This window comes from Amphiprion ocellaris, chromosome 23, assembly GCF_022539595.1.
Source record: "Amphiprion ocellaris isolate individual 3 ecotype Okinawa chromosome 23, ASM2253959v1, whole genome shotgun sequence".
In the NCBI taxonomy this organism is placed as follows: domain Eukaryota; kingdom Metazoa; phylum Chordata; class Actinopteri; family Pomacentridae; genus Amphiprion; species Amphiprion ocellaris.
In genome coordinates this window covers 15,640,855-15,667,953 of record NC_072788.1, presented here as the reverse complement: position 1 = coordinate 15,667,953, position 27,099 = coordinate 15,640,855, and the positions used below count along the sequence as shown (strand labels likewise).

General features: G+C 40.1%; 1 protein-coding gene across 2 annotated transcripts in view; it reads right to left on the bottom strand.

The window, feature by feature from the left end:
• The window catches only part of rbpjb (recombination signal binding protein for immunoglobulin kappa J region b), a 90,338-nt gene that overhangs the window by 34,234 nt on the left and 29,005 nt on the right, over positions 1 to 27,099 (bottom strand). Inside the window, exon 1 of one of the 2 annotated variants that reach the window (XM_023277306.3) lies at positions 14,858 to 15,041. The exons of the other annotated variant lie outside the window; for it this stretch is intronic. Within the exon in view, the coding sequence (XP_023133074.1) occupies positions 14,858 to 14,877 (20 nt within the window). The 5' untranslated portion in view covers positions 14,878 to 15,041. Of the gene's footprint in view, positions 1 to 14,857; positions 15,042 to 27,099 lie in introns of those variants that run through there. 2 annotated transcript variants of the gene reach the window in all.

The following is a 27,099-nucleotide window of genomic DNA, read 5'->3' as shown; positions in this document are numbered from 1 at the left end:
CACTTCTGTTGCGCTTATACATGAGGGTGGGTCAAGTGCACTCTGACACAGACTATGCACGAATATGAAACTCCATGTCTGTGTATGGATTAGCATTAACACATACACACTTTTCACACAGGGACACATAGAGCTCCAGGACAGTGCACACAAACAGCAGTGTGAAGGAAAGAGGAGAGACGGGATGAGGGATTAGGCCTATAAAAAGGTGTCTGGTTTCCCTGCCTGAGGGCTGATAGCAGATATCACAACTCCTCAGAGTGGCTGTACACTTCATTATCAACACTATTCTCCCTCACAGCTTCTTCTGGCCTCCATAGCCATCAGCCATCTCTGTGACACCAAATATATGAACCCTGCTCTAACCATAGCTGAAAACATGGTACCTACACAGAGGTACAAGGGAAAATTTAATTTCTAAAGCAATTTTTTCACCTGTATGTATCTGTTGAGTACACATTTGACCACAACTATGCCACTAGTAGTTAAAGCACTGAAATAATACAGCTAAACCGAGGGTGCTCGTGATTGAATATAACATGAGTGCTGGTAGCAAGTCTATGGGACCTAGAAGGAATTTGGCTGTGCAGAAAAAGCAGATAACAATTTAGTCTTTTGTAATTACACGTTCCCTAATGACTGACTGCAGCCTTGTGGGCATGCACTAACAAATGACAAATTAGTTTGACAAATTTTAAGATATCACTGACTGTTCTGTGTGAACACAGTTGCAACGTAGCCTCTTGCCCCTACTAACTTTGTTCCCCCTTTTTTTGTAATGCTCAGTGGAAAAACCAAAAACAGAAACACAGAAAAGAGAACAAGATAAGAATCAACAGCAGTTTTATAAATAGATGCCTGTTCACACTTTCATTTTTTTTAAGTATCAAGATTGTCCTATTCCTAAATTCTTGTATTTTAAATATTTGTTCCTCGAAGGTAGCTAATTACTGAATATGGAATCCAAATGAAGCCTTCACTGTAGTTACGTACGTGCTATGTGTATGTGTTACCTCTCAGAAACAACTATAATAATGTGTAATGCTTGTAATTGGCATGACAACCCTTAACCTAGGATGTACCATGTTTGCTGATAAATCTGCAAACTCGGTCCAACTAATTTGCAATATCAAGATCAGACCATGCAGGCAGAGAGACTACAGTAAAACGATCCCTTGGATTGGATGTCATTCTTGAGATAATGTACACCAATAGAGATCACATGTTGACACCAGGTGTAAAATGGGGCTGATTTGAGGTGGCCTCATCAGGTTATTGCAGATGTTTTCAAATGATATTGAATTTCAAAATTCCTGAAGCTGGGGACAAATTTATTTAACAAAGGTATCAAAACATATCCATTGAAGCATGAGGCTGCAATTGAATGGATTGTTCATTCTTTCTTTCTTTTATAGGAGTCTCGCAGGCAGTGAGGTGCAAGAGCGGGGTGCATCTTCATGTGTAGGGACTGGAGAAAACTGATGACCATTTACTGTACAGCCAACATAAATTGACTCCAGCCTAGAAATGCATTGATTTCTGTCAAACACAATAAGTAAACATTATCAGAGCTATCAGACTAACTTATTAAAAGGCTTATAAAAGATGTCTGAGGAGTTCAAACATGCCTTGAAGGCTCACAAATTGAAGCCTAGCCAAAAATCAGCAGTGTTTGAAAGACAAGAACAGGCTGAGATTGAGACACTGTGCTCCTTGTTACCGGTGTATGACGTGTTCTCAAGACTTCAAGACCGGACAGAGAAAAATGGGTGGAAATAACAAGTCTCACCAAGCAAGTGAATGTGCATATATGTGTGCGGGACTTACGTGAGAGAAATTTGGAAATTCAAGCCTGCTGGCTGCATAAGTCCTGGCAGCCTTTTGAAAAATACCTGCATACTGATGTCACAGCCCCAACGCACACTGTTGCACAGTTAAAACACACAGCAAGCATAAACATCAGTCTTTTCATTTAATACACACTCACTTCCTCAGCAGCACTGTTCTATTCCGTGTGTGGCCCACAGCATGGGTATTACACACAAATCTGTCAAGCACATATTTAATCATTGAGAAAAAACTGTTGCAGTGAAGGTGGCCAAGTTTGGGCACCAAACTTGTATTCCAAGTCAGCCCTGGGCAAATGTTTGAATGGGGGGCATGTAAATAAGGGAAGAGGAGCGGACAGAAAGTCTCCAGCCACAGAGACAACAGATAGACGTAGTTTGAGTTGGAGGCTCACTCTGTGCTTGGCACTGCTGCCTGGCATGTGCCACTGTGCATGCCAACAACTGCAGCAGCCAGTTAGGAGTGCTGAGAACAGAGTCACTACAGATATTGCCACAATTTTTTCTGCTAGCAAAGTCTCCATGGAACAGCTATCTATGAGGGACAGTGAATACAAAGAAGATGATAGAGATAGATCAGATGAAGGGAAGAATGCAGGTTGAACTATAGTTTTTTGTTTTGCCAGTGAAGAGCCACAAGACATTGAAGGCGACAAGAAACATCCCATTATTATGGGATATTGTTTATAATATTGTTACCGGGCAATTAGTAAAACTAAGTATTTAGCATTTAATGCATTTCTAGGCCAAAATATTATAAAAATATTAAAATCTTTGCACACTCCACTGCCATCGCTGTACTTGATCTCAACTGGCCTCTCAATGTGATGTAATGTTCATCACATCAGAGAAGGGTTTGGCGAAACAAAAAATAAAGACAATGTGATCTAGGGCTGAACAATTTAGCAGAAATATCAAACAGCGATTTTACTTATAGACAGTGTGATTACTTTTGTGATAGAAGTTTTTCGTGTTTCACTTCAGTATCCACTGTGTGATAGATTTAAAGCATCTGGGGGAGCATAATCACATAAGACACCATCAGAAGTGTGACTGTGACACATGGAGGATGGCATGAATTTGCAAAACCACTGACAACAGTTTAAATGCTGGGTCAGACATAACTTACTACTATTTAAAACAAACTTATATTCAACTTGCAGTCTTTGTGATTCACTAATTGCATTGTTTCAAATTGTGATTTTCCTTTGAAATCAATTGACGGTTCAGCACTAATATGATCACAAATGATAAGAATGTTATCTTTACTAAGAAATAAAATGAGAGTGGTATGTTACAAACAGAAACAGAGAGGAACGACTGAGTTAACAGACTGTTGATGAGCTGTCTGACCCTCAAGGCTGACTGACTACAGATGGCAGAGGTCTGGTAGCTGCCCTGAGACTCCCCACTGGGGGCAGAATCAAGGGCAGGGCTCAATGGTTTGTGTGTGTGTGTGTGTGTGTGTGTGTGTGTGTGTGTGTGTGTGTGTGTGTGTGTGTGTGTGTGTGTGTGTGTGTGTAGAGTTGGGTGGGTCACATCAGCCTGCACTTGCAAGTGCATACACACATGCACACACAAGGCACCAGCTCCATCTGTCTTTGACATGGGAGAGCTTAATGACAGAGGCAGAAAAGCCAAAGAAAAGGCCTCCTCGTTCTGTCTCTCTCTCCCTCCCTCTCTTCATTCATTTTCCTTCCCTCCATCACGCTCTCCTTCTTGACCGCACTCTAACATCAATGCTCCATATGGAGCTCTCTGGACAGACTTTTTAAAACTCTTCTTGGCCTGGCACACAATCAATAAGACATCTAGACGTACACTTACTTGCACACCAACTGTACACTTTAACGAGTGTAATCTGGCACAGAGGCTGGAACATACTGAGCAACTACATACTCCATTACTTGTGCACATATAATATGTCCTGAAAACAAAGTAATGAAATTTCCAGTGTGTGGTGCAGAGCCAACCTGGACTCAGATGTACACACACACACACAATCCCATTAATGCTTGTTCTATCTTTAATGAAGCCTCCTTTGTGAATTCTGAAGCTCTGACTCCGTTTCCTCTATACTGTCTGCCACCTGCCTCCTTTCAGTCCTCACATAACATGTGTCCTAAATTGAGAGCGACACTCCTCCTGACCAGTTGCAGTATTACTGGGCACAAGGTTAAATCAATTCGCTCACGTCTGATCGAGCTTGAGCTGTAAAAGCTGAAGAAAAAAGAAAAAAAAGTCTTGTTAATCTGAGTAAAATTTACCACCTAAATGTGTCTACCTTTGCCTGCATCTATGACAAGAAACTAACCTCTTTAAACATTCTATTCTGAGTATTTAGTAAAATATTGTTGCCACTGTGTAGAAAATAAAGGTGCTGATCAGATATCTGGTTCCCTAAGAAGACTGCTTTCTATTTGCACAGACTCCCTAACAAGAGTAGGGCTACAACTAACAATTATTTCCATTGTCAAATAATTTGTCAGTTGTTTTCTTGAATAATTGGTTAGTTGTTGGTAAAATGTAAAATGTCATCAGTGTTCCCAAAATCCTAAGACAGTCATTCTCAAATTTCTTGTTTTGTGCTCAACCCGAAGATAATGTTTACTGTCATAAAGGAGAAACAAAATATTCAAATATTCAAATTTGAGGAGCTAGAATCAGACAATTTCAACTTTTTTTCTTTAAAACATTACTCAAACCAATTAATAGAATGTCAAAACATTTCCAGAGGAATTTATATTCATCAAAATATTTGATTATTCAATTAATTGTCCCAGCTCTTTATAGCAATGTGAATATTTAAAAATGCTTTTCACAGTCCAAGCTTGAGTGGGCGCCAATAAGGCATATTTATACCAACACAAAAATACAAGTGAAAGATTGTATTGGACTGAGCTTGTATATAATTAGGTCACAATCAAACCAAAACACAATTTAACAATAAAATAAAAGTTTTCTTGAGCCACAAAGTCCTGAACAGCGCACTCATATTAGCAACATGAAAAGATGACAGTAAAGAACAGGATAAAGTCATGTGAGCTGTTTTCTGAACATACAGCCTGAACAAGAATTTCCAGGCCTTGTGTAGAGACACACGGCAATGTGCTCTCACAAAATTAGACATTCATGATAAAAGAAACACACAGAAGTGACAAATGTGTGACTATAGCCAAAGAACCACATAGAGCAGCCTAGGTTTTGGGTTGAGACAGGTCATGTGCTTGGGGGAAACTGTCACTAAAGAGAAGAGAGGGGACAAGGCAAGGGAGTCTTGAACCCTGAATGAACCACCCTTTCCCGCTCCCCTCTCCCCCTTCTCACTCTCTGCTGAGCTGATGACTCACTGCTGGAACGAGAGGGAACTCAGGAGGAAGTATTGTGAGGAGTCTAGATCAACCACAGCAGTACTACTGTAGCTTGTGCTATTTTGGTAAATGATTAATTCATTATCTGTTTGCAAATTTCCCAATGCAAGATTCTGTTGTGCCTGGCATGATAATAAGTTTAACTTAGTTGGACAACACAAATCAGTTGAAGATGTCACCTGGGCTTTGGAAATCTACAACAGATATTGTGCACTACTTGCTGACACTATGTAGACAAAAAAATCTGGAAAACAAACATTGTTCTGGAAACTAATTGTCACTTGCATCCCTTGTCTGACTAATATTTCACATGTTAAAGATATATAGTGTAGTCTTGAATTTATTATGATACTCTTTAATGCTATAATGACTGTAAAATTATTAGAAACACTTTCATATAATTAACACTCAGAATTATATGTGAATTAGTATCTTATTCCACAAAGCTCAGAACTGACAACACTAGATTTTAAGTAGCTCACTGATTGGGCAAATGTTTGTCATCACAGGTCTCATCGTTGAAAGGTGGTCGTCTCCTTCCAAACTATGCCACCCTTTCCTACAGAAATTTAATCTCATTTATCCTCACCAGGCATTCATCAGACATTACAGTGCCAGCATTTCTCACTGAAACCAATAACTACTCTTCATAACATGCAGTCAGTCGAATACTTTCTTTGCCCCTAACCAGCATTTGGACCTTGTGATGAAAACATTTGCTGTAGCATCACAAGTTTGATTTGCGCAACACCTTATGTGTACAATAACACCAAGAGGTTTAACTGCATATTCACCGCAGAATTGTAACACCAAGTTCTCATTTTGACAATTGCCTGATTGTAACCAATCGACGAATTATCAACACAGATTACTTAAATGATTAATTGTTGTACTTTTCCAGAGATTAAAGTAAGATCAATAACAAAAACAGAAAAATGGCAATACCTAAAACACAAATCACTATTAGGTAAGACCATGGGGAAGCAGCAAATACTAACATTAGAGAAGCTGCATCAGATGTTTCACATTTTTGTGAGAAAGCATACTACAAATAGAGATAATCATAAAGTTATCGAAATATTTAGCAGTCACCTTTTTCTCTTTTCAAATCAAGTATTCATTGCAGCTCTAGGTGTCAACTGGTTGCAAAACAAATGAGGAACGTTTTAAGGCCTTTTTAAAGCATTAATTAAATCCCTAAAAACTGATCTCTGTAAATCCAAGTTCTACATTTAGAGTTTTTTTTTCATTAAAAAAATCCATTCATATTTTAACATTGGTGAACTTCACACAGTTGCTTTCTATAGAATGTGCAGATCTATGAAACCCTGCCTCTCTCTGCTTTTTGGGCACACCAGCTCACCTACAACTCTGCTCTAACAGTGTAAACTACTCTACAATACAGAATGGCAAGTTGTAAAATTTATGCAATTCAGCCATACATGCTTGAACCAGAAACCAAATGTGAAGAAGAAGAATGTTAAAGAAAGCCCCACCCTACAAATTACCAGGATTGGGTGCTTACGTTTTTTAAAAATATGAAATGTCAAAAGGCTTAATCCGTGTTTTTGAGACCATCATCAGTACACTGCAGTTTAAAGGTTGAAAAGCTAAGTCTGCTCATGACGCATCTTCCAGCATATAAAAGACACCATATGGATGTGTTAACAAGGCACTTAATTTTCACAAGAGAAGGTCTTTAATCAGTGATCAATGCAGCTGTAATTGTTTTAACTCTAGTGATTGTATCTCTCTAGTATACAAGCCTGTCTTTTGAAATGGAACTGTCCAAAATTAAGCGCAGTTTCTGGGCATTTATCAGCTCAGGCAAACTAACCACTGTCTTGCCCTGCCCTTGCCTCAAAACCACCCAAAGGACTGACTGCGCTGCAACAAGAGAGAAAATAGAATTCCTGGCAGAACCAGAGAGAGGGAGAGTGAGACATGACCTTTAGCTCACATACTGTGAGATGATCCTCAGCACACCAAACCAAATGTAGAGACCACAGCACGCTTGTGTGTGTATATGTGTAGCTTAGCAATAACTTTGTCAGCGCAATGCTGTCGTCTGGTTTCAGTGCTGCTGTCGTGATGGGGAAGGTGGATGCTGTTCCTGCAACTTGTTCCTCTTCAAAACATGCCATCTTTCCAAAACAGGCAACTCTGTCATTGATAAGATGCGAGACAAATAATGTATCCTGGATCTTAACCACACACACGGATTTTCCATAAAATACAAATATTTTGTGATTGAAATTTAATAGTTTCTCATGCACTGTAGTTCAAGTGAACACTAGCTGAATGCTGGTAAGTGAAAGCAAACCTTGTTTCATTTGTCTACCAGACACTAAGGCGTGCTGGGGTTGAGGTTAGGATATTTGAGGTTGAATTGTAATAGATTCAGAGGGGTGATAAACACAGAAACTTTGCTGGTGACTTCTTAAGATAAACCAGTAGATATAAAAAACAAGCTAGTTTTGTTCCATGAGCTCATATGAAACCTCCCATACATTCTTCAGCAGTGCTTCTAAAATGATGGCAACAGTAGAGAACATCAAACTGCAGCCACAAGTGCAAGATGATCAACCACAACATTAACAACCCTCTATTCAAGAAAAAAAAGCATTGTTTCCAAACCACAATCAATAGGCCGTTCCACAAAATGGCACACATGTCCATTACTTCATTGTGATCATAAGCAAAGGCCAAAACCTCCTGACGTCAACAGCCACAGGAATGCCACCAGGCGGATTCTTCAGTAAAACTGTCCGGCAGCCTTAGTTAAACAACCAGACAATGCAAAGAAACATTTGGAGATAACACTTTGCCTTTCCTGGAATCCAAACCCTTCTCCCTCTGCTCTTTTCCTTCAATATTTTCCTGACCCTTGATAGCTTCTTTTTGTGCACGTATTGCTCTTTCCCTTGCAGAGGGGGATGCAGACATTTTTTCTCCCCTGGGCTATGATCGCTTGCCTGGGCATATACTAGCAGTGGTCTCTGTAGAGGCAGGCCTGCAGAAATCACAGGCTGAAATCTGACATTTAGATTTAAAAAACATGGCAAATACATGCTTAATGTCAGGTACAATGTTTTAGGCATACAAGTAAAAAATAAGGTGCAATATTTCACCAAAATATACGCGAGTATCATGAAAAGACAACATTATATGGAATCTGTGTAGTAGTAATAATAATAATGATAATAAGGCCCAGCGAAAAACAGTTATCTCTCCTACATCTGATTTGACAAGCTGAGCTCTAGCAATGTCAATAAGACAGCGCAGTAAAATGTCAATTCATTGCTTGCAAAAATCAATAAGACCAAAACCAATGTTTTCATCAGTGTTATGAGCTTTATATGCCGAGAGGATAGGTGTGAGATACTATCTGTGGCTATCAGCCAACCTTATATGATGCCACTAACAGCCCCACGGCTATAACAACATATGTTTGTATAAGGTTTACTACAGTCTGGCTTACTGCTCGCCGCTCCCTCCTTATCTAATACAGTAATAGTGGCAGTTGCACACAGTTGTGGGAGGTACATTGTCAGGGGCTTTCCCAGCACGGGAGATCCTGTGTATATGTGTAACCTTTCTCTGAATGGATTAACTGGCCCAGAGTAGTTGTCAGAACAGACAGAACATTCTGACAACAGCAAAACTTGAACAATGCTTCTGGGCCCTCATTGCCACTGCTGAGAATCAAATGGCAATTATTTGGGCCAATAATATAATAAAAATAAAGCTTTCTATTCTAGATCCCTGGTGAATTCTCCTGCAATCTTAGAGCAGGATACTCTATATTCATGCAATCTTGCTATGACTTTCCTATTCAAAGAGAATGAGCACATACACATCCCCCTTTTTCATCCCTTTTATTTTTCTTACATAAAGAAAAACAAAAGGAAGAGACGCACAAACACACAAGTGTTATAGTGTTCAGTCTACTATTTTTTCCTCTCAATTGCAGCTGCTCCAACGTAGGAAGTAGGTAAAAGAAAAGTTTGCTCACTGAAGCGGAGTGAAAGCAAACAGGAGTCAGACGGGGAATCAGCCCATGTTTTCTGAATGAAACATCCTGAATGTGGAGGGACAGCGGGGGAAAAAACTGCTGACACAGTAGAAACCACCATTCCCTTGGCGAAGCTGTAATCACTACAAACAGCAAATGAGCAGGGGCAGGGAACAGCAAACTCTTGGGCTGAGGAAATTCTCTTGGAAGTGGAGAGTGAACGTGAGAAAGACAAAGAGCTGCTCCAAAACAAGTCAGCAGAGGAGTACTTCCACTGCCTGTCGCCTTTGCCTCATGTTAGCTTTCTGTCTCTCCTGTCCGCTTGCCTGTCTTAGTTGAGCAATGAAGCCGATGCCAACAACAACACCAAGAGGACTTGGGCCTCTATCAAACATGACGCCAGGGTTGTTTTAAAAACCACACTGGCTTGAGATTTACATCAGAATGTTCCGTCCCATCCTCACTGAAGCAAACAGCAGCAAGATTTTTGGAAGAGCCAGAGACAAAAACTATGAGCTCAGACTAATGCATTCCAAGCCTTGAACAAGTAAATAAATTCCCCCCTTGTCATGGTTTGTATGAGAAACCCAACCTTGTTATCAGGGTTCAACCTTTGGCTTTCTTCAACCTCACATGAAAAAGGTCACTCAAATGCATTATCAATAAAGAGAGCCACTGTGCTACAAATATGCAGGAGGAAAGTAAAAGCACAGGGACATGCTATGTCGGTATATCTGGTTTGTGCACACTTTAGCAGGTGGCTGAGGACCAAGAATGGGGAGTGCCAAGCTGGCAGTGGTCCAAGCCAAATTACACAAAAATGTGCATTTCTATCCCCTTGGGTGTCTCCTGTGGTTTTTCCCCTGAGACAGACAGACACAAACAGCCTGAATAGGGAAACAAGAGAATGAAGACACTGAGTCAACGAGGGCGTGTGGTGCTTTAAGAGGTCCATCGTCACTCGACCAAACAAGTTGAATCTGAACCCTGACTGAAACCATAGGCTTCGGGGGATATTTCAATCATGTGAAGTAATGGATATGTATGAACTTCCAAAACAATAGGCTACTGAATGCACAGGAATAAATCCCCCTAAAGATGTCTGGCGGTTGCACATTTGCTTTGGTGCTTTGCCTGTGATTTCTGTACAGCGCCCCCCTACCTTGTAACCCCCACATGCCACACACTTTGAAGATATTCACAGCTCTGGGTGGATAGAGGGCAGCTTTGGAGGCTGCAGGATCCTGAGGTGACACACAGATCAGGTAGCCTGTATCATCTCCATCGTTAACCTACCCAGCTAAGGTAGCACAGTTTGTGCGTATGCATGCGGGTGGACATGGGGCTGCTGCTTTGAGGGGTGGGGGAGGTGGGGGGGACGCGGCACATCTTTTAACTCTAGCCTGAGCCTTTGCCACTATAAAGGTCAGCGCTTCGACATCTGCTGCTCTCTCTGAATCTCTCCTTTTATAAAAGGAAGCAGGGAAGAGGAGAGGACCCTGGGGAATTGATGCACGTGCACATACACACACACACATTAAAAACACACACACACACACACACCAACTGTTATGTCTATGTAGTTGGCTCTTTCTTCAGTACACACACACACATTCACTTGATCAGATCAACACAGCCACAGAGCTCAAACCACACACACATGCTAATAAATACAACAACACAAGTTTGTGTCTCAAAGAAAGGCTCAGTAGTATCATTACACCAGCACAGAGATGCTTGGCTTTTGGCCTGAAAGACTCCATCGTCTTTTTTTTTTTTTTTTTTTTTTTTTTGGCAGGGGGACAGAGGGGGGTGAGCTAAATGGAATCCCGTCCCCCAGGGGCACAGCAAAGGCAGAGCAGTGTTGAAATAAGTGATTCATGCTTTTATCATCCCAGGTGAACAGTGCTGCTCTTTCACCTATCACAATCAGTTTATCCAGCAAAGGGTAGGAAAAAAAATTGCGAAATCAACACTATTTATTTCTATTTTTGTTTTGGATCCAGAAGTTTTTGCCATTTTGTGTTTTTGTAGCAACCTACACCGTTCAGAGGAAGACCATGATAAACCAGGCATGACAGGGGAGTATACTGAGGAAAATGACAGGAGATTTCACTTACACATGTTAAAACTGCATCCAGAAGCTCAGGAGCACAACAGTAAGATAGTGTCCTCTTGAGCTGAATCCTTTATCATTTACCAAATTGATGAAAAATGAATCCTACCTCTGATTCTTTATTAATTTTATTAAATGTTTGCAGGTACCAAAATTATATTTGGGTATATTTGAAATTGTTCACTTTTCTTATCATAAAGAAATTGAAAATGTTTAGGTTTTGGGGGGGCGGCAACGACTATTCGGATCTCAAAATTAATATCCACATACCACCGCCGGGACCGAATATTCGGATATTCGGGTCCAGCCCGAATCAAAACACATTGTCTGACATGCATGTTCCTCATCTTTTGGCTCAAATGCTATTATATCTTTCATTGATACATTATGAATAGCAATTAAGTGATTGACAATTAATCACTAAGATCACTACTTTATAGACAAAATAATTAATCAATAAATTCACTGACAATGAAAATAGCTGTTAGTTTCCAGTCCTAGTGTAATCTATCTTAGCATTCTAAGTCACCAAGTTTGAAACATTTATTCAAACTATAGCTCAAGTGTGGACAACAAATATGCATCTAATAAAAAGAAAACTTGATGTCACAGCGTTCTACACACCATACAGCTTTTTTTAAAAATATATATACTCTTTTGTATATTAGGCATAAAAGAATATGCTTGGAAACATGACAGAAAAAGATCACATTAATATCACTAACTGATAAGTTGCAACTGACATGAAATCAAGCTGAATGCAGCTCTTCTGCTTTATCTGTCATCTGTCAAACCAATAGTGAGTGCTGAGTTTGATATGGTCTTAGCATCAAAGCTTTAGCCATTTGGCAATCACTGGAGTTGAACACTGAGTGGAATAAACTATGCAGTAAAAGACGGAGCTTCATTAAAAGCAATCATTCATTGCCAGTTGTCAGACTAATTAGTAAATGCCACCTGTAATCCTGCATATCCACTATCAAGCACAGTAGCAATGATGTCCAGACACACCACAGAAATCTGAAACTGTCTGCTGACAAATTACCTTCCAGCAGTAGGCAAATTTTGACTGAAATGAGACACAAATGTCGAGATGACAGGCAACACATTTCAGCTTTCAAAATTCTGCTTTTAACTTTAAAGACAGTGAAGTCAGTATAAGCTTTAACTTTGAGTACAAAGACAGAAAACATCTACTGTAGCATTTCAATACTGTAGAAGACAGCCATGATACCATTAACAAGCCTGTGGTTATGGAGCCCCTCCCTGTGTAAAGCCAGAGCCATTTACACAGTATGTGGGGGCAACAGGCTGTGTTTAGGCTCTCTGATGCCTCCGACCGTTACTGTGAACTAGGTCTGCCACCGGCTCAAAACGACCCTTATGGCACTTTAATTTTCTGTTAAACCTCTCTTGCCCACGCACGCATGTCATCTTTCTCTCCCACACTGACCCCCACTCCCTCTTCCCCTCTCACAGAAAAACACACAACCAAACACACATGAATCTGGAGATATCATCTGGACAGGTGGCCAGCCACCCAGACCTGACCCGCCTGCCCTCTTGCTTGCTCCCTCCCTCTGCCTCCTCCCCTTAAACCCCCAACTGAAATCAGTTCAGGTCTGCTGGAAAGCCCCAAATGAACACGCACAGCAAACCACCCCCTCTCAAATCCACCTCCCCTTCTCCTACCACCACACACACCTCCAACAAGCCCTGTAAATGTCTGTCACCCACTGAGCTGTCTGTGGGGATTACTGCCTCGACAGTGCAAAAAAATACGTTTGTGCCTAGCTCATGTACAGACAAAAAATTTTAATCAGGGTCTACTCCACAGCCTGACCATAGCAGAAAAGCCAACTGGCTCGTTTGAACAGAGCACCAGGTCCAGGCTATAAGCAATTAATGTTGAAAAATATGTTTAGGTTATTAATAAGAATCGAGCAACAAAACAAAGCAGCATTTGTCTGCTTAAAAATATTTATAATTGACATCCTCTATCAATTCAGTAAATAATCTGGAAATGTTAATGTCAAATTTCCCATTAAAAGCCTTGGTTGCCTTGAGATGTATGAGATGTAATTAAAGAGTGAGCACTAATTATAATAAGCTATTTTAAATTAGAGCTGCAGCAATTAATCGATTAACCAATTAGTTGCCAACTAATAAATTAATTGTTCGCATTTTTAATAACTGAACAATCAGTTCTAATAAATTTTAAGAGGTAAAGTCTACATTATCTTATCCTCTTCAGTGACAGTAAATATGCTTGGGTTTTGGACAGGACATCTCAGGACGGCATCTTGGGCTTATGGATAATGGCTTAGTTCCATTATCTGATATTTTAAAGACCAAACAACTAATGCATTAATCAAAATAATAAACAGATTAATCATCAGTGGAAATGATATTAGGTTGCAGCCCCGTTTTAAATCGTCTCTTAGACGAAAACGGTAAGTTTGATTCACATAAATAGTGTGCCATAACATGAGCTCTAAATATTGGATAAGCAACTTCTAAACACCAGATGTGGGAAGACATTTTCACATTTTGCGGCGCAACATAAGTCAAAGTCAGTAAACCGAGACTGCAAATGCGAAACTATACCAAGAGCTAGGGTTTAAAGACTTGGATCATTTTTAGCGATGATATGGTTAAGAACATATAGCTGTGATTGTTTATTGGTGAATTTTGTCCTTAAATGCTCTCAGCTTAGAAAAACATGATTAAAATAAGGTTTTCAGAAGATCCATGTCGCCGTTTATCTAGTAAATAGTCTTCTCCAGCACTACACTGGGAGCAGAAGTCCTGAAAGTACACGCTATTCACTGTGTGGTGCCTCTAACCCTGAATATTCACAGCTAGCACGCCGTGTTAAACGACAACTATATCACGGTGTCAACAAATACAGTCAACATTTTTAAAAACACTGCTTTAGTCACAAAGCCGCAACGTGTTTCAGTCAAATATCGTTAGCTAGCGTCCATTATCGGACAGCTAACTGTGTAGATTCGTGTATCCAATTGTGAACGTGCTGCCCGGCTAGCTGGTGAGCACGTTTCGAAAACAAATGCAGTACTGGGAATAACACGAGTGCTTTCAGTGGAAGCCAGTCGGGGGGTGAATACGGCATATCAGCGTCAAATTGTCTTAAAAAAACATGCCCCGCTGGTGGTGTTTAGCGCACTGGCTAGCCTGGCAGCTAACAGCTCGCCGTTGTCTGGGAGAAAAGACCACCGGGGGTGAAGTATCGCTTAGCTGGGGCTAGCTCACCAAACACTGCAGCAACAGTCAGCCCAGGCAAGTAACGTTAACTGGTGAAAGAAAAAAACACTCGCACGCAAACACGCTGGGACAAAGAAACGACTTCTGGCGACTAAAGCAGTGGTCAAAATGCTGCATTGTGGCCAGGCTACATCATGTGCACTAAAATTAAGCTATCTCACAGTAATAACTTATATTCTCTTCAACTCCGCTCCCCACCGCCAGCCCCGAATCTCAGACTCACCCTGTCACAACAGGCGCCATCTTCCACAAACTCTCACCAAAACTCCAATACTCGCGATATCCTTTCTCTCCCACAGCCCAACAATCCGCCGAGACAACAGAAGCAGACTGGAGGTGCAGGGACGAGGGAGACGGAGAGAAAGGGGGTGGGTGAGGAAGACAGAGAAAAAGGGGAGGCGGCGGGTAACAGCAACACAGAGAGAGAGAGTGAGCGAAAAGGGCAGACGCCACAACAACAGGCGTGGGAAACTTCCAAGATCGCGCGAGATTAGGAAAACTCTCACAATAGGCGAGCACAGAGGGAGCGTCCCTTATCGCGAGATGTGCGTAAAGTAGAGTAGTTGTTTATCTTGTGGCGCTGAAATACTATTCCCACGTGTTTACCGGGTAATAAATTACTGCACCGATCGGTTAGGAGGGGGAAAACCGCTGGTGGCGAGGAAAGCCTCGCTTTTCCCAGGCTCACACATTTTGTTGCATGCATCCTGTATTCTCATGGCGTCTCTGCAGTTTGCAGTATTAACAGCTGCATGTAATTACAGCCCAAAATATTATTCATATATACTTCCCAAAAAGCCTGAGAGGTGATGAGCCTGCAACGACACGCTGACTTTAAATAAGAGCAGGAATTAGTGGAGTGTTTCTGCACACTAAATTTCAATTCCCTTGGGTAACATTTCAGTCCCTGTTTAGAATGTGGAAACAATGGTGTGAACACGTGAATGGGCCATACAGGGCAGATTAGTGCATTGCCATCACATTGGGGAGTCCCATGACCACCCTCCCCTCCACACCAAACCTCAGTCAAAAGTACAAGGGAGGCTATTATTTAGAATGATCATGCTTGGAAATGTGGCATAGGCTTTGTTAGTCTTTCTGTTGGCCTCTGTTTCTCCCCCAACCAGAGAGAATTTCCAAAAGTTTAAGTGTTATATCATTCACAGAGGAAACAGGTCAGGCCATTCTTGTTTATCTGGGAGGGGTCGGAAAAGCCATAAACCTTCATGTAGGTCCCCATCCCGTTGTGTGTTGTCTCTGCACCCTTCATTTAAATCTGTTTGGCATCTTTGTTCACCTAACAAGTGACTTCTGGTGGGAGTTTTTCCAACTTCAAAGAAAAAAATGAAGGCTTTGGAGACCACACTGATAGCAAGTCAGTGCTTTCATTTGTTTGACGTTGTGTGTGTGATCTGCCCATGGCTGCTTTGTATGGAAAAAGTCGCTGTTAAACACAAAAGAAATAGTTGGCAGAATTGCCATGTTTAAACTCACTGAATATTTTAAACTAAACTGTTTTGAACTACAAGCTTAGTTTTTTTTTTGTTTTGTTTGTTTTTTAAATATGTGTGCCTGAGAATAAAGAAATGGTTCAAGCTTTTGGGCAATATGCTTATCTGTTTTTGCTGCGGAAAGTTATAAGACTTGTTTACACTTTGGTTTTTGTGCAGATTAAACAAATGTGAAAGAATATATTAGTAAGCTAGCAGGCTGCATTCATGCTCAAACTGCAGCTTTAGCATACATTTTTTCAGCTAAGGCTAAATCAACACTAATACATTTCCATTTCATGCATAACCTCTCCTACATTTAGGCCTTGTGTCCACACTACTTTGGCACTGTATGACCCCTAAAATGGAGTCTTCTGGAAACACTTTTCTCTGATTCACTACGCCCCAATCACGTGACAGTTATCCAGATCAAAACAAAGACATCAGCCTTTGCTACTAATTGTTAATTCATTATCTATAACAAATTACAGATATTGTTCACCCTGTTGTCTTTGCTTTCAGCACTTAAGAAAATTTCAGTTCTTGTTTTACCAGATGCGTTGACAGATTATTTTTGCAGAGCAAAATGAATATAAAGTGTGAGACACTACGGTCTAGGCAAAAATAAGCACATCCCACTTTCTTTCTAGGCTTAACTCATGTTCCATATTAATATCACAGTAAGTGCAGGCCAGCTAGAACAAAGCGTCCCTTGGAATTACTCTTATTTGATTTACACAACTAGAATACTTGTGTTCATAAATTCAGTTTAATAGTAATTTGAGTGACCAACCCTTTAAATAGTCAAGTAGAAGAGATGCAGCTGCTGGTGAGGGGAAAAGTTCACCCACAAATAAACCCTAAATAAATACCTAATATTAATCAGAACAAATCTGTTGTCTGTGTTGCTGTGCAAAATTTGACCAATAGCCTAATGATGGCTTATCTAACTGTAGCAACTTACAACAAAACCATAAAATGTGTTCTCATTGTTACTTGTTGCCATATTTTGCTAGTTGTATAAATGATTAGAGAGGCCATTATTCACATCACTGTAAAATTGAAAAATCTCCATAGCAAAACATTTGACGTGACAGAAAAATACTTGTAAGGAGACCAAAATAATATCGCATCATTTTTAAAGAACAGTATCATATTATTTCTGAGAGTTTTCACACGATAGGAATGACAAATGAGAAAATCCATGGCTACTTTTTTGAATTATTCTTACTTTTGGGGAAAACAAACAAAAAAATTCAGCGTTGTTCATAAAATATATGTGGTTGCAGCCTCGGCCAGTTCTAATGATGGCATTGCTTTTTATCATTGCTGTTCTTCGACCGTAGTATTTCCTACAACTAAGCAACCAACCCCCTGCTTCCTATTCACACCAGCACCCACATGCCTGTATATGAATGGTCATGTGATATGCCTTTTCTGGCATGTTAGAGAGATTGTACAGAGATTATTTCTGAAATAGTGCTAAACCGCACATCTAGATGGAAGCAAAAACACAGTAGTGTTGATGCAGCCTAACTCTTTACAAGAAATACAAACGAGCACAGTTCGTAAAATATCTAACTATTCTATTCACCTCTAGAAATATGAATCAATAGCAAAATCAAGAAATTAAAGTGCTTGAAATAATATTTTTCCCCACCTATGTCCTTGGCAGATGACCTCTCAGTGTCAGTGAACAACCACACCAAACAGTTTCTCTGTATAAAGTAGCGGATGTGATATCCCCAAGTGCACACTGTTTAAATCTACACATGTCATATTTTTCAGATGCATAATTCATTTTTACTGAGCTTCATTGTTCTGCCAGAAAGAAAGAAAGAAAGAGGGAGAAAAAAAGGGGAGCGAGAAAAGAGTCTCAGAGATGAGGTTTTGCATGAGAGTGTGCCTGGCCTGCGGCCCGCACTATGAAGACGCAGAGACGAGGACCTCATCCTGCCCTCAACCATTTTTCCTTTCCCTCTCTTTTTTATAGTCGGCGGAGAACCTCCAGTTACACTCAGAGCTGAATGGGGAAGCATAAAGTTTCCTCAAATGTTTTACAGCTGAACACAGTAAAGAAAAAAAGAAAAAAGCAGTGACTATACAAATGCAAGTACTTTCCAGAGAAAATGAGAGCAAAATAGAAAAGGAGAAGAGCCTTGTTCACTTTTACATTGAAAAGCAATGTCTAAGGAATTTAACAAGAGCTGAACTTTGACTTTTTTGAGCTGTTGTAAAACACGACATGCTTAAAAGGCCACTCTTACACATGATTTAAGGCTTCTTTGAGGTTTTTCCTGTCATTTCTTTTCTCTCCTTTGCTTCTGATTTTTCTTCATTTTCCTCCATCATCTCCATCTTCCCCCCATGTCCCGTTCTCTCATTAGGACTAAAAACCATTTATTTTAACAGAGGCAGAGCCAATTCAAGCAATCATGACTAAGCCATAAGCCTCAGGTCTATAAATCCACTCACTTGACTGCTTAAGCTCATGGCTCAGAAAGAAAGAGAGATTGAGATAGAGAGAAAGAAAAATCCTTGTCCCCATGTGGAAATGCCACTCAGTACATACATCATCCCATCTGTGTTGTCTCTGTTCGTCCGATTTGCTTAAAAGCTGGTGTTGCACCAATCAACAGTAAAGTCTCATAATTCCTTTCTTTCGGGTGCTAAGCTGAAATGGTGAAATTAACACGTTTTGTTCTGAGGTCCAGGCAATTATCACACCCAGCTTATCCCATTGAGCTGAAGCACTAGTAGCACTTTTTGTTTAATATAAAAACAGATGATATAAAAGGAGGGAAATTATTTTTATCTGTAGATTTGAAGGGTGAAAACAAAATGAGGGGAAAAGTGAACCAATTAAGGAAGCGCAGTTTGAGTTTCCTGATTAGCAGCTCTTTGACTCAAAGTCATTTGATACAGCCAGAGGGTGGTGAAACTTCCTGAAATGAGCAGACACAGTCAAAGTGAGAAGCCGTGACAGACACAGATAGGTGGGTCGAGAGATACTGGGTCAAACGTAAAACTGGTGAGCAGACAGAAAAGCTGATACATGTGGATGTGAAGGATGGGCTGGGTGCCAGACAGAGACAGGAAATCAGACTTTGGCACGCCACACAACTCCATTTACTGCAGTAAACAAACTCATCTTTTCAAGCCTAACAACAATCAGAGTCACTTGATAAAATCATATTCCCTCAGTAAACATCACAAGAGTAAAAATCACAAATTAATCATCTCTGGCTCGTGTGAGTCTGAGTTCACAGCAGAGAAGGGCGTCCCTGTCTATCCATCTATCCGTTATGTCCATCTGTCTTGCTCTCCGGCCCCATGGGAAAACCCAGGGGTGGACAAGGGCAGACAGTCTGACAAATGGAAAGGACGATGAGTCCGAGCAAGGCACGCCTTTACTCCCCTCACGCCCTCTGTTCAAAGCCTCCCATTTTTATCACATGACTGTCATTACAATTAGGTCCCGAAGACATCACAGAGTCTGACTGCTTTTATAAAAAATGACAGGGTGATAAGTTTGCAGACTGTCAGGGGAGCTAAAGCGCCTGTTTTGCAAGCCGACTCTTTTGAAAGAGAGGCGAATCAGAGGCATGAGGAAAGAGACGTTTCCCCTTTCCTGGGCTTGAACGGTTCACGGTGAGTTCAAGCTGCCAAATGTACGTGGGGTGAGAACTGCACAGACATGCTATTTGGCAGCTCTGTCATAGCCTCTATATGACATTGGGGGGGGGAAGCAGTGTGATTGACTGACTTATACCACATTGGCTTTGTCACATCTGCCTTTAGAAACACAATCCATGGTTTATGGCTTTAATGAAAGCCTTTATGATAGGTTGTTTGCCTGACAATTGATAGCACCTCCAATTTATAATGAAGCGCAAGCAATCCACAAGGTGTATTTTTTACAGCTTTTAATACTACTCTAATAGAGTTACGTTATGAGTTTTCACAGGCATTACACAATTACAGGGACCCATAAATCCATTATGTTTATCCTCAGTAACAACAAGCCTGAACAAACACAAAAAACAAAAATCAACACATTTCCTCAGTTAAGTGAGGAGATACATCAGCTCTGCAACCATTGCGGCTCTCAAATCCTCCTATTGAGGACTGCGCACTGCAGATTTCATTCTTGTTTTAACTAGAGGGAAGCCTTTTCATAAAAAGTTATATGAGCCCCGGTCTGGGCTGTCTTGGCTTTGTTTCTTGTCGCCATCTTTTTAAATCAGCATTTGCGTCAGGGTATTGTACTTTGATTAAAAAAGCAGAGCTGACCGTGAGCTCTGAAAATATGCTGAATGCATTATGTCAAGGAAAAGTAAAAAAGCAACTTTATTTATGCTTGGAAATTGTCCCTTGGAAAACATGTGACATTGTCTGAAGGGAATTTTTGGAATTGATATACGTCAATGGGTTTAGATGAAGTGAAATCCCACAGTTGTGGGCATCCAACCACATATTTTGCTTTTTGGTATATGAAACACATTTCATAATAACATTTTAAAGCTACTGAGAAAAATGTTGATGAGTTGAGTTCTACGGCAGCCTGGAAAGAACATCACAGGGATTTATTTTAGCTCTAAATTATAGTACTCTTTGAGATACAACACTTACATTGAGGGTTAAGTCCATTAATTGCACTACTATTGTACTTATTAGGCAAATCCGTCACTATTTAGGTCAAGTTAAATGTAAAATTCAAATCACTCAACATGCATCGTTGTTAGGTATTCCTCTGGTATGAAATGGTGTTTAGACTCTAAAAGTATGGACTCTACTGGATCAAATGTGTTCCAATCTCAAGGACTAGTTCAACATTTTTGGGGAGTCAGGCTTATTGGCTTTTTGCCCCGAGAGGGACAGGAAATGATTATTTGTTTAACAAGAACGCTAGAAACAAAGGAAGACAGCTCTGTCCGATGGCAACAAATCCACCAGAACACCTACAGCTCACTTAACACATTTTAGATATTGTTTATTCTCTCTATCCAAAAAAACTGAAGTGATGTGGTTTCATAAGAAGTTATGTGCACGACTATTGTTGTCACTGTGAGGTTTTCAAACGACCAGCGGAGCCAGTTTGACTTTTCTTCCAATTACAGTCTTTTTGCTAAGCTAAGCCAACTGCTAACTGCAGGATTATCTTATCAACAACAACATGAATATGGTGCTGATCTTCTCATTCAACCATTGGCAAGCAAGATATTGAGCATACTTTTGAAAATGCAGCACTAACTATTCCTTATCAAATTATATCATGCTTAGCCTAGTTTAGCATTAAAGCATGAAACAGTGGCAACCTTAGGCTGTATATAAAAGATGGGTGTAGGTGCCCGGTCTTAAAAGTGGAGCCCATGTAAAAGTGACATGAATCTTTCCTTCTTTTTATAAGTTAGCACGGGGCGCCTTCTCTGATTGCAAAAAGAAGTCAAATTGTATTGAGGTCTATAAGAAAATTACTTTACCTCTCATTTGGTTTACTAACTCAGTAAACATTCTCCGAATAAGTTGATGGTCTCAGTCACTAGTTTTACATCTCCTTCACAACAGCGCAATGTTAATTTAGCAAATTTTGGGTCGACTGAAAATAAACAGACAATATAGCCAGGTATGTTTGTAACCGACAAGTCAGGCATGTCCTCGATTTCTCATTCAGGTCCATCTATCACGTCACATCCAGTTTCAAATGGCCATGATGGCAACATTCAAATTCCAAACTTGAAACTTCAAAACATTAGTCTACAAACCAGTGGTTGACACCGAAACCACTACCTACATCTTTCATATACAGTATACGATGGCAACTCCGTACTGTTTGCTGGAGACTTTGCAGAGTGGTACAGTCCAGATAAAGAAGCTATTGTTAGTCATACCCTTGTCTAGTATTGATTAATACAGATTCATATTTTTTCACTTTGGACAAAGTTTCCTCTGCTTCTGATAATATGCTAACATAGGCTAACCATGTCCCATTCCCAACTCCAGCTTACAGACATGGACTTGAATTTTATATTAATCTCATCATGTCGTTCTTGGAAAGAACGCAAGAGAGCAAACAATTTCTCTAAAAGAGTACTTTAAATTGGGTTAAAGTCTAATAGTTTAGCTGCTCTATTAGGAATTAGAAGCCTTGGGAACCTACAAGAACAGCCAAAGTTCTTTTCAGTCCAGCAAGGGGAATGTAAGAGGGGAAAGCAAATGTGTTATGCTCTCCAATCCCTCAGTAACTTCCAGTGAGACTCCTGAATATATTGAGCATAAATCTCTGTTTCTCAACTGTAGCTGTAAAGTAAAGAGAAGACAGCCACAGGAACTCAAAAGCAGGACTGTTCTTTTTCCTGACAAGGTGTTGTAATAAGAACTCATCATACCCCCTTTGCATGAATCAGCATTTAAAATAATATTCGGCAACCTCAAATAATTAAAATTCATTGTTTTGTACGTCAGTGATCTGTTTATAGAATCATTCATTTCAATAACAGCAGACAAGAGAAAGTGATACACAACAAATGGGGCCAGTTAATCATAAAACATGCAAAGAGGAAATCTGAGTTGATTTGTACTTTTCTCTCCATCAGTGCTTTCTTTGATGACTCAGCTATGATGCATGCAGTCACTTTAACTTCTGGAGCACTTCATTGGATGCCTGTTACTGTGAGTGACATCTATGTTCCACCTCGGAAAATCTGAGTCGATGCATGCAGCCCCAAAACAAGTCTCATCTTGACCCCTTTTTTACATGCACACAAATCCAAAGTGGGATTTATAGACGCTATAAGGACTATACGCTGCAAGAATCCTCTAACCTCAACAAAAGTTATTTTGTTTGTTGTCAGGATGTGGCTGAAACACCATCTTCTGAGCCGAAAGATTCAGTATCGCGGTCGGCTAGGCCACATGCCAGTGTTTTCAGAGACATTTCGAACGAGAAAAAGAGCTGAAACTTCGCCAGAATTGAAACCCTTAAGAGACTAATCAGGAACAGGGTCAAAAATGTCATAACAATAGAACCTTCCAACAAAAGTAAAGCTTTCCACTTTGTGAAAACCCTCCTGGGATATTCACATTCAGTAAACTAAGAGCATAACTCGTTTAGCTTGGCCTGCCGCCCTTGTCAGTTAAGACTTCTAAAGCCAAAGCGTGGTGAAGGCTCATAGCAGAAGCAGCCTGATAATGTTACAATACAGTATGTTAATGTTTTTTTAACAGGAGCGAGTGACAGGCTGTATTATATCATGACAAAAAGATTGATGGACAGTTATTAGTGGGCACAAAGTACTTTGCTCAGCTCAACCCAAACCTCAAAAAATTGCATTTTTGTTTCTTGAAGACACGTCCAATAAATTGTTTGGTCAAATGAAAAATAGAAATTGCTGCAGTGATTATTAAACTAATATTCATGAAAGTTTGCTCTCAGTTTTCCTCGTCCTCCTGCACTCCTGAACTTGTAAAACATGATATATTGTATATTTACATGACATCCTAAAAAATCTGGGCCGCTATTGCAATTGTTTAGGAGATAGTGTTTGGATAGACAGCTTCACTTTGTTAACCGCAGCATATTTGACTGGTGGGGGTTTAGAGGGAACAGGCCTCAGCCAAGTGAACCTCTCAAACCTTGACCTTTGCCTCTTTAACGCCCACATGCTCTCTGCCTCCACATGAACACGCACACAAATATATTCGCACATGGACACACACCAAAAAACATTTTTGCAGCACCTGCCTCATCCGCAAAAATTAAGAAAAATTTCTCTCTGACACACAAAAAAGGGGAAGAAGTGATGCAGAGCGAAACACACGCATACGCCCACACATGGAGCACACACACACGCACACACACACACACACACACACACACACACACACACACACACACACACACACTCTCTCTCTGGCCAAGTGACTGCACCGATGAGGCCGTGACCCTCAGCAACCTCCTCCCCTCTCCTCCTCCTCCATCTCCCAAGTTATCTGTCTAGGGGCCGATAGAGCGGAGGGAGGCGGGGGCTGGTGAGGGGCAGAGGGGCAGGAGGAGGGCTGGTGATTAGGATGGGGGCGGCATCATGGGGGGGTGAACATACCCCTGACCCTCTGTCCAATTCCTGGCAGCCACCCCGCTGCTCCAGGAGAGAGCAGAGAGAGAGCGAGGGAGGCCTTGCAAATATTTGTGATGGTTCCACACCCACAGACTAGATAGTAGACATCCGCAATCAGACTCAAGAGCACAGCATGATGGGATTTACAGCCAAGGTGGTGACTTTATGGGTGGCGATGTCAGTCAGTCGGTCTGTCATTCAGGCAGCTTTGGTCTAGTTTGGAGTGTTTCACCAGCAACTGGATGGACTGCCATTGAGTTTATGATCAAAGCCTTCAAAGCTAGTCACATTCCCACAAGCTGTACTTAGTGTTTTGTACTAATTTTAGCGTGCCAACACATAAAACCGAGGCAGAGCTTGTTATAAGAGAGAGATTCACCACTTGGGAGAATTCTGCAACATCAAACATGGCTGTATACGGGTTTTAGAGCAGGGGTGTCCAATTCATTTTAGTTCAGGGGCCACATTCAACCCAATTTGATCTCAAGTGGGCCGGACCAGTAAAATCATAACATAAAAACCGATAAATAACGGCAACTCTGTTGTAGTGCAGAAAAGCACATTCTGAAAATATTCACATTTAAGGAATTATCTTTCTACAAAACATTATGAACAAACTGAAATTTCTTCAGAAAAAAAAGTTCAATTTCAACAATATTATGTCTCAGTTTATCATTTACACATTACAACTTCCAGATCCCAGTATCTCTAAAGGCATAAAACATTTAGTCACAAGTATCTGGAACTGAACAATATAGTATTTTACTTTTAAGAAAGACAACAAAACAACAAAATATTCCAAAAATGAGATACAGATGCTCAAAGGACAAAAGCGAGAAACAAAATGGTGAAAAACAAGACAAATGACACGAAACTAAATAAAAAAAGACAAAAAAATTGACAAAAAATGGACAAACAAGACACAAAATGACAAAAGCATGAAACAATATAACAAAAATGATGCCCAAAACAATGAATAAAGCAAAACAAAATGACAAAAATGAGACAAAAAACACAAGCGAGACAAAGAGGAACCACAAAACGACAAACACAAGAAACAAAACAGCAAAAATATGAGACAAACGGTAAAAGTCAGAGAAAAAAACCAACAAAAACAAGACAAAATATTACAAAAATGAGACACAAAATGACAAAAGAACAATGAGCAATCTAGTATTTTACTTTATGATCAAAACAACTTGTCAAGGTCTAGGAATTATTTTAGGTTTATAGTTTTACAAATTTACAAATTGCAGTTAATATCTTCTCTGTAATTTTTACACTTTACAAAGTTGTCTGCATGTTTGACACCCCTGCTCTAAACTAATTTTTCCACTGGTAACACAGGTGCTACCAACTTTCCCAGTTGGCTGCACCAACACACACATGTTCTAATGTAGTGCGTTACTTTTTCTTCTTCACTGACTCAGTCGGAATCTCTCTGCCGGCACTTGCACTCTCATCCTCAAGTGTGTCTGAGTCAGGATCTCTCCCTTAAAACAGTAAGCTATAGATCAGTGCATCATTGGAACACAGTAACAAGATGGATTCACACGTCAGCCAGGGACAGACTGACTGAGCCTTTGAAAAAGAAAGAGGACTACTTCCAACCACGATAGCTAACACAGTAGCTACTCGTGGTAATAGAATGGGCTCCAAATCAGCGTCATGAACGTGCACAAATGTGAACTCAATAAAATTTTAACTCACACTCTCAAAAAATGGTCACATATACGACCAGTTTGGTCACAGTTTGGGGCCTTGTGGTTGTATGACACATGTCCCGTTCCTCCTCCCAAAAACGCAATGCTCAAAAACAGGAAACATCCAGCCAATTGTGTTGACACCCTGACGTGTTGTGAAACTATTGGCATATGTAGCAGAAGTTTGCCATGTGTGAGAAAAATACACTTTTAATCCCCTAAACTACAAAATCCACTTGCAGGTTTGAAAGTTATGTTATCTTGAAATAAAATTGCCAAAATGACACCATTTAGCAGAGCCAGGAACTGTAACAACAGAAGGAATCACCAGATTTTCAACTTTGAATGATCCTTTAATTACTCATCTGTGATGTGTTGTTCCATTCATAAACGTAAGCAAATCTCAGCTTAAAATCATGATGTTTAATCAAAATGGTGTCTCTCAAAATTTCTCAAAAATAAGATGCAACTGTAATAATATTAATTACTCAGATGTGACCAACAGTCACCTGACAAAAATTCTGGATCATTTTGGCTCAACTGGGCTGAACTGCAGGCTGTGTAAACAGAGCAGCTAAGAGACAACTGTGGTAAGAAATTTAAAAGTAGAAAGGAGTAAAATATCTATAGCAGGTAGAATTACCATTTTTCACAGCTCTGATTATTAAAAATGTAATGTTGATAATTATATTGTAATTGGTAATTTGAGGTTTTTAAGCTTTTGTAAAATAAATAATACAAATAAGATTTTTTTTTAATGATTTATTACATTCTAAATGTATCATATTGCACAGAAGACATTTTTGAGTTCTTTCTCCTTCTGTGCTGTTTACATTGATGTGAAGAAGTTTGTATTATTGTAAAAAATGAGACCACAATGAGCAAAAAATGTTATAGGAGCAAAAAAACAAAAACAAAAACAAAAAAAACAAAACTTGGGGCTCAGAGGGTTAAACTTTAGCTTTATCAGATTAGATTGATAATTCCATACATGCAGTTTTTATATCAATTCAAACTGCAGTTATGGTTTTGTTAACATTGATTTTGACAGGGGTCCAGAAGAACTGCACAGGGGTGTCACCAAGATGGCCGCCAAGTGACGAGACTTGCTTATTAGGACTTTAACCAAAACCGAAACATTTTCATTGTGAGCAT